We start from the raw sequence: 9,235 nt of genomic DNA, 5'->3' as shown, positions 1-9,235 counted from the left end.
CAAAAATGCTGTAAACTATTTTTATGCTTATGAGGCTAAGTTTTGTTTTGACTAATTTTTGATCTTGAAGGAAAGCTTATCACCCTTAGGAATTTTTATGTTTTGTAGGATCCTTAGCATAGCCAGTGTAATTACACAAAAATTCTCACATCCCTGCACTGTGTTGGATGCTTGCTTTTCAGTGTGAACTTGAACTCTATCCCTGCACAGTGTTGAATATTATGAAGAATTTTGAGAACAGTGGACAAACTAGGAAGTCTGTCTTTGTGCAAAACTCTGTCCCAAATGCCACTCAAGGGGGGGGTCCAAACTGGGTGGTTATATTTGGTGGTGCTATAGTGAGTATCTTGTCGGTTAAGCTTGGGCATAAATTGAGGCACGCCATTAGAACCAACTGGAAGAGGGATGACATCAAAACACAAAAAGATTCAGGTATCTAATTTCAATTTTTATCTGGCATGAGCTTTACCCATCGTCTTGAAGCACTACATGACTTTTTTTTAATATAATGCTGACAGACAAAAAGTCTGATATACAAGGAACTTTGGGAGTTCATCCATTGTGCTCAAGGCTATGTTGCTATAGGTTGGATGGGGTGGTTCGGAATCATTATGTTTCAGGTATGGCAATTTCTTGATGTTTTATTTTTCATTTCTTATCTACATATACTCAGCCAACGTGTCAAATGTGTCACGCTTTATAGCTGGAGTAAATAAACATGATTATTGAATATTTAAGTAAGATCACGACATGGAGGAGCCTAAAATCTTGATTGCTTTGGATGTAATATTTCAATTTAATTAACTTAAACTCTTTAAAGTACAAGCTTCTAGACTGCATTGACACTAAGGATCTGGTGGCTCACATATTTTGTGCTGTGTTTCTATAAGCATTACTTTGTACTTACTGCATTTCTAAAGGAGTTCCATTCTTTTCTCAATTCTTCTACCTAGTGCTCTTGTCGGGTTTTGCCCCTGTCTGCAAAATAAGGTCTTTTGCTCCTGTCTGCCCAGTGCTTCCGTTGGGTTTGGCCTTTCTGCAACTTGGCATCTGCTTTCAGCTTTTCTCCCCTGCCATAAACCTTGCTTTTCTCCCCTGCCATAAACCTTCATGGCCAAGGTGTCCTCTGCCAGACACGTGACTCCAGTTTTCTTTTGGCTTCTTCTCTGAGATACTGGATTTTCTTCGTCACGAGTCTGACTTTCCTGCACTGGGTGGTTCTTTACGGGTGTTCTTTCTGTCCCTGGTTTTGGTGTATGCTCTTTGCCTTTGCTTTTGTCAGTTAGCTTCTGCCCAGCTCTCATTCGTGTTTCAGTGTGACTTTTCTTGGCAGCTTCCTTGCTTGCAGCATTTCTGTTGGCTTGGCACTGTGTGTCTCGTTTTCGGGTGATGCTCTGCAGCGTGCTCTAGGTTCAGTTGTGCTACAGTGAATCCATAATTTCAGTTGAAGTGCAATTGTGAATTCACTGTCCTGTCTCAGGTTGCTTTTATTACGAAGTAATTGGTAAAATACTTGCTTGTTATTAACAGAGATGGAGAGGTCTATATGTACAAAAAAATGGAACGATGTTTCCTTAGGAAATGATCGTAAAGAATATAAAATTTCTATTCTAGCTAAAAAAAAACTAACAATTATCTTCAACTAAGTAAATATTCGAAACATTGTAATATTTACAATAGATTAGAAATAGATAACCATTAACTAATAAGAGAAGCTTTTCTATTATCGTAATACCCTCTATTAATGGTTAATATGCTTTTCTATTATTAGAATACCCTCTCTTAATGGTTAATCTATCTACAACACCAAGCTGTCCTCTGAATTTGATAGACTTATTAAGACCAAGACGCTTGGTGAGAATGTCCGCAGTCTGATCCGTGGTAGGAACATATTGCAAGTCTATTGTTCCGTCTTCAACCAGTTGTCGTATATAGTGACAATGAACATCCACATGCTTGGTTCGTTTATGGAAGACTGGATTTCGTGCTAACTTGATAACACCTTCGGTATCAACAAACAAAGTGGTCAGTCCTGCTGGTGACATTTGCATATCCCCAAGCATCCAATGAAGCCAAACAGCTTCACAACTTGCCTTGATTGTCTCTTTGTATTCGGCCTCTGTAGAGGAGAGAGAAACTGCTTACTACTTCTTACTAATCCATGTGACGACACCGGATCCCAAATTGAACACATCAAGAAGTTGACTTTTTATCGTCAACAGAGCTTGCCCAATCTGAATTTGGTGAACTCAATGAGTTTAGGATTAGAACTTCGAGAGTAAAGAAGTCCATAATTTGAAGTGCCCTTCACATAACAAAGCACACACTTTGCTGCCATCCAATGATCAGTCTTGGAGTTTTCTTAAAGCGTGATATGTAGCTAATTGCGATGTTGATATCAAGTCTAGTAGCAGAGAGATAGATGAGGCTGCCTATTAGTTGCCTGTATGTAGTATCATCAACAGGAGGAGAATTAGACTTTGTGGATAACTTGAGACCTTTCTCCATGGGTGTAGATGCAGGCTTGCAGTCTTGCATACGAAATTTGTCTAACAAAGCCTTGGCATATTTGGACTGAGAGATGAATATACTAGAAGTCTGTTGCCAAACCTCAACACCTAGGCAATAATGCATGAGCCCAAGGCCAGTCATATCAAAAGACTGGCATAATTTCTGCTTGATTCCCTGAATCAAAGATGCCAAACTGCCAGTGATGATCAAATCATCCACATGAATAACCAAAAGGATGATGTCATTGTCAGTAGTCTTGATGTTCAACTTTGAGTCTGAAGAACTCCTCTTGAAGCCTTGATCACTGAGGTTACTTATCAATTTCTATGTACCATCCCCTAGGGGCCTACTTCAAGTCATAGAGAGCTTTCACCAATTCGAGAACCTCATGATCTTTACCAACAACCTTGAAACATAAGGTTGTGTCATGTAGACCTCTTCGTGGAGATCACCATTGAGGAAAGCACCCTTGACATCCAACTGATGGACTTTCCAGCTAAACTGTGTTGCCATGGCTAGGACTAATTTGATGGTGCTTATTTTTGCAGTAGGAGCAAAGGTCTCCTCATAATCAATGCTTTGACACTGAGAAAATTCCTTTGCAACTAAACAATCTTTGTACTTATCCAAAGTACCATCAGATATGTATTTGATTTTATAAACCCATTTGCAACCAATGGGTTTCTTCCCTAATGGAAGATCAGAAAGGAACTAGGTGTTATTCTTCAGCAAGCTCTAGTGTTCAGATGTCATGGCCTGTTCCAACTTTGGAATTCCTTTAGCCTCAGATAATGTTTGAGGTTCAAAGACACTGTGAATGTTGGCCATGAAAGGAAAGTTAACAGACTCTCTAGGTTTGCTCTTTTTGTGAGCAATTCTCCCATTAATGAGCTCATCATCACGAAGATCAACAAGTGTCTTAGCACACCACATAGGCCCCAGAGAGGAGAACGACCAACATTAGTATTAGGAGATGCTTGATGACCAAGTTCCTCATCAGAAGAATCGAGATCAAACTCAAGGGAAGCATCTACAAATTTGGGTGATCCTGCAAGAGAAGCTGGGGGTGTCTGTACAGGGATCACTAGTATAACTAGAGCTGTAGTAGGTACTAGAGCCCTTCCATTAGGTGGACCTAATGAAAGCCTAACTCCCAAATCACGAGCCTTCATAGGTTGGTTTGCAGGATCAGGAACATGAGAAACATGCATGAATTGTCCTCGCTACTCATCAAAGACTACATTACGATTCTACAGGAGATGAGATGTCTTAGTGTTAATCAAGCGGCAGGCTTTGTGAAGACTACCATGTCCAACAAACATAAGTTTCTGACTCTTGGTATCCAATTTGGTGTGTGACTCATCAGGGATCCAAACAAAAGCAAGGTAGCCTAAAACCTTCAAGTGTCTAATTCTAGGCTTGTGACTTGGCTAGGCCTCTTCCGGAGTTTAACCTTTGACCACCACTGTGGGTGACCGGTTCAATAGATAAACTGTAGTGTCAACTGCTTCTGCTCAGAATAGCTTTAGAACAAGTTCGTGTTCGAGCATGGCCATCTTGGTGATTGTTCTGTTTTGACGTTCAAATACACTATTCTGTTGCAGAGTGTGGGGTGTGGTTAATTGGTGTTTGATGCCACGAGTATCCAAGAAGCTAGAGAACTCATTAGAATAAAATTCGCTCCCCATTGTCTGATCTAAGAGTAATAATAGATTTACCAGACTCTTTTTTAACTAAAGGTTTAAATTTCTGAAATACAGGAAATGCATATGATTTCCTTCTAAGAAAATACACCCACATTTTTCTATTGAAATCATCAACAAACAGTAGAAAATACTTGGACCCAAGAACAGAAGGAGTGGCCATAGGGCTGCAGACATCGGCATTAACAAGCTGAAGTACCTGAGAAGCTCGCTATGAATCACCACTAGTGAAAGGTGTGGGATGTTGCTTTCCAGCTTGACATGCATCACAAACTCCAAGTTGCTGAGTCTGAATTTTTGGCAAATTGAGGTCAAGCTCTTCCCAAGAAAGCTGAGAGAGATTATACACATTTAAATGCCCATACCGCTGATACCAAAGTGTGCTAACGGAAGACCGCCGAGCAACCATAACTAAGTCTCGAGAACAACCATAATTAGTAAGTCGAAAAAGACCACGATCCTGAAGACCTATTGCAATAATAGATTGAGTCGCCCTATCAGTGATGGTACACTGAAGGTAACATCCAAGTGTGGAGAATGTCGTAGCAATTGACTGACGGAGAATAGATTTAGTTCCATCCCTAGAATGTAGTACACTTTGAGGAAAATGAGATTTCTCCCAACAGAATGAATCTGAATGCTACCTATACCGACAACGGTGTACTCTTCTCCGCCACAAAAGATAACAAAATTTGAGTAAGGCTGGTAGTCAGGGAACCAATCTCTTTGGTGGGTGAAATGACAAGAGGCACCTAGATCAATGTAACAGGCAGGCGACTTCACATGATTTATAGGTCTTTTAGCCATGAAGGTGTAAAAGGCAGATTCCATTTGCTCAGTGTGCTCTGCACTATTTGCTTTGGGCTATGAACTTGATTGCTTAGATTGGGCAACGAAGCGTTTTCAACATCGACCTTCATGTGACTAAACTTGTGGCAATAGTTGCATTGAATATTCTTTTTCTTGGAGCCTTCTGAAGTTGGAGCAGAGTATTCTTCTGAGCAGACTGTTGAGAACCAGAACCACCTTATTGTTGTTGCGATATTCGAAGATGGTTAGCATCCATTGTTTCCACATGCCATAATGGCAGTCGTTGAACTTCTGATTTCCCTCGAGCAAAATATTTGTCAGAGATGCCATAGCACGTTTTCCAGTGAAAAAGTGTGGAAATTTGTGAAGTTGTGTGCTTTGAGGCAAAAAAATAGAAGACCCAGAAAAATGAAGAGGTACCCATAAGATAGCTCGAAAAACCTAGAAGGAACATGTAAAATTCTGGATTTGCTAGCCCAAAAATCGAGGCAGCTAGAAAAATGGACAACCCCCCAGTTGAGCTTTCGAGAAACACACCAAGAACCTATTAATTATTTTTGATCTGGTACAAAAATTTAGGGTTTCGATTAAAAACCGTCCTGGCTGCAAAAAAGCTTTATTTTTTTTTGGATTTGCAAAGAAAATTGCAGAATTTGGCCACGATTAACCAGCAGAGGTTTGTAAAAAACCTAGATGCCTCCAAATAGGCAAAGAATGATCACTTAAAAATAATGGAAAAGATGGGCCACAAAATAGATGCACAATTTTTAAAAAAATTTGGATGCGAGTGGCATAAAAGTTTGGGCATGAGTGGCAGAGAAATGGTGCCCAACAGACCTCCACGTGAAAAATAGAGAATAACCCTCAATTATTAGAGGATTTAATCGCACTAGTTGCAAATAGAAGGGTGCGGGTTTGTAGACTGGAAAAAATCTCAAGAGTTACAGACAAAATGACTTGATTTTTTTGGCAGAAAGCCCTAGTTGAACTAGAGGGTTTGGAAGAAAATATGCATGAAAATAATTTCGAAAATCAAAGGCAGATAATTTCAACCAAGAAATTGTAATTATTTTCGATTTTTTTTAAAGTATTGACTCTAGATACCATATTACGAAGTAATTGGTAAAATAGTTGCTTGTTATAAATAGAGACCGAGAGGTCTATATATACAAAAGAATGGAACAATGTTTTCTTTGGAAACAATTGTAAAGAATAGAAACTTTCTATTCTAGCTAAAAGAAAACTAATAATTATCTACAACTAACTAAGTTTTTAGAAAGTTTCTAATATTTACAATAGATTACAAATAGATAACCATTAATTAATAAGAAGCTTTTCTATTATTGTAATAGCTTTTGCTCACTCCTAGCTTTTGGTTCCTGCCTATGTTTGCTTCTACTTGTTGGTGTTTCCTCCCAGCCTAGCTTGCCAACATGTTGGCGTCTACTGAGAATTCCCAGTCTCAGCCTCTCTAACGTATCAGAGGCTTTATGATTGTCTGATCAAGCTCGAACTAGATAATCAACACCTAAAAGACATTGTGTTTACCCTCTCAGAGACAATCATGGCACTCAAGCAGTAGATTGACTCCAAAACTACTATCTTGGATTGCTTTTCTACTACATTCGCTATTGAGACAACAGGTGTCAAATCCATCCTAGACTCCGTCATTGAACAATTGGGCGAACTTGATACCATGAGAGACAAGCAAATTGAAATGGTGGCTAAACACTCATCCTTGCTATCCGATACTTAGGAGAAAGTTAAAACATGGGCTTCCCCATGTGATAATACTAAGTCTGCACCTCTTTGGGGTGTTCAAAAGATAGTCCAAGGGAAGATTAATGATGAATGGGTAAGGCGTGCTCGTGAGCCAAATTTGCAGGTTTCGAGGCTCCTTTCTTTTACTGTGGACCCCACTTCAGCAAGCCATTCCTTTCTCAAGGATCAATTGGGCATCTTTGATATTACATTAGATAGGTGTTGGTTCGGTCCAGACAACACACTCTATCTCAGGTTTCTCTCTCTATCTGATAGGCTTCGGGCTCTTAGGGCGAAGAGGAAGTTATTTCCCTTCCCATTGAGATTTTTCTAGACGAGGATCTCATGAGATCACAGGTAAGAGAGTTGAAACAGGCTAGGGGTCTTGTTGTTGAAGCGAGGCGCAACGAGAAATGGTGGTCATTTGAAACCTTAGAGCAGTTATTTGTGACTCCCCTCTTAATGGTTGCGAATGTAGACCGACCCTCAAGGCCAAATGACGGTCGCGCCAACAGTTGGGTAAGAGCGAGGCCCCCTCCTCTAGCTCTTTGCTTGTCAACTGCTGGGATGGCAATTGCTCGTTATGGTCCTTGTATTGTCCTTTTTAGGATGATATGGGCTCTACAAAAATTCTAGTTGTCATTGAGACTCACGAGAGCCCAATCTGTCCTTTTCCCGGCTAGGTTGGTTATCAATGGTTGTCTATGTGTAGAGACAAGGTTTGAGCTTCTAGTGTTGTTCGCAATTCTTGGGGAGTTGCTTGTTTGATTAGGGATGGTCTTTTTAGTTCTACTTCAGTTGTGCATTTTGACACATTTGCTAGATTTTTGTGGGTCCGTATTGGCTAGTTATCATTACTGTGATATCTCTATGGTTGTCTGCTACTTCCCATTGGCCTCCTCACGTTATGCCATGCACAGTTATGAGGACGGGGACCCTTTTATGGACTTGCACGAGAGCATCTCCAAGTTTGCGGCTATGGATGACATCATCATTTTAGGGGATTTCAATACACGCACTAGAGACCTTCAGGCTCCTCTTCATGACTGCAGATCCAACTTGACTTGTACTACAGAGACAGATCCTACCAACTTGGACCTTCAACGCCTCTTCAAGGACGACCTTGATCCTCTCCTGTTATGGTCAACATCTCCTCTAACTTTGCGATTCTTCTGAGCTGGTAATTTTGAACCACCTCTCATGCTTTCTTAGGTGCGAGCGTAGTTGACTATGCTCTTGCTTGTGTCTTCTCCATCCCCTCCACGTGTAGTTTCTCCATCTCCCGCCTCTTGCTGGTCAATAATGCCCTCCTTAGCATCGTGCTTTGCATCCCCCCACTCCCTGCCTCCCCTCGCTCGTCCTCCTTTCTTAGCGACCTGCCCCCATACCCTCTTTTACTTCTTGGAGAGCGATTGTGATCTCTTTATCCTTCATCTCAGACACCACTTTACTGACTCTAGCTAGGTGGCTTCCATGTTTGACTTATTAGCCGCTGCGATTTGGGAGTTGACTCTCCTCTCCATCCCACATTGCACTGATCCCTCCTTCCTTAGTCCTAACTGTTGTTTTACTTGCCCTATGAATCAATGGTATGATGACAATTGTAAAACCTTTCACCATTCTTTGCGTTCAGCCTTAGCTGCTAACTCCTCCAAGCTTTTCTGGCTTACCTTGTTCCCCCACCATCCTCCCTAGTCTTCCACCCTTGATCTTTGCTCTCTCACCATCCATACCGTCACTCTATTATATTCCTGACCAGCACTCTATTTGCCCCTCACCCCCCAATTGCCACTTATTCACTCACTCCAATATTTACGAGGCCTTTAGATCTATGAGATGCAAAGCCGTGGATGAGGAAGGGTTCCAGGCTGAGCTCTTTAAGCTTGGTATTTCGATCTTGGGATCCTTCCTCCCACACTCTTTAATAGGGCAGTGTGTATGAGTTTTCTTGATTCTTGGTCGAGGCATGTGATCTATTTGATACATAATATTAGGGTGGCTTCGGACCCTGGTAACTATAGGACCATCATGGTTGGGCACACCTTTGCGAAATAATATGCTAGGTGTTGAAACACTATCTTATTGAGAGAGCTTGATAGGGGGCTTTGTTGGGCTACGGGTTAGGTTGGATTTTGGGTAGACTACCAAACCATGGATCATATCTTGACTCTACAGGTTATTATCGAGGAGCTCCAACACTGCTTGGCGAATGTCTACTGCTGTTTTGTAGAATTTTGTAAGGCTTTTGATTCTGTCCCTTGGGTGGCCCTTTTTTGAAGACTTAGAGACACTGGGATTTTTGAGACTTTATTGACTCTATCATGAGGCTCTATGAGATGGTTATGGGCAGATTCAAGTCTCTTGGGGGCTTTTTTGATCCTAGTCAAAGCACCATAGGTGTGAAGTAGGGCTGCCCTCTTTCGCCCACCTTGTTTGACATTCATATTGAT

The 9,235-nt window shown here is 41.1% G+C and overlaps 1 protein-coding gene across 4 annotated transcripts in view; it reads left to right on the top strand.

Moving 5' to 3' along the window:
• The window catches only part of LOC149575433 (uncharacterized), an 86,404-nt gene that overhangs the window by 11,283 nt on the left and 65,886 nt on the right, over window positions 1-9,235 (top strand). For all 4 annotated transcript variants that reach the window (XM_089815174.1, XM_089815175.1, XM_089815177.1 and 1 more), the window contains 2 exons: window positions 183-432; window positions 519-620. In XM_089815174.1, coding sequence (XP_089671300.1) covers window positions 222-432; window positions 519-620 — 313 coding nt within the window. In that variant the 5' untranslated portion in view covers window positions 183-221. The remainder of the gene's footprint in view (window positions 1-182; window positions 433-518; window positions 621-9,235) is intronic.

This window comes from Cupressus sempervirens, chromosome 2, assembly GCF_028749045.1.
Source record: "Cupressus sempervirens isolate cs-2001-9-10 chromosome 2, ASM2874904v1, whole genome shotgun sequence".
Classification (NCBI taxonomy): Eukaryota; Viridiplantae; Streptophyta; class Pinopsida; order Cupressales; family Cupressaceae; genus Cupressus; species Cupressus sempervirens.
This window is presented reverse-complemented; position numbering and strand designations above follow the sequence as displayed.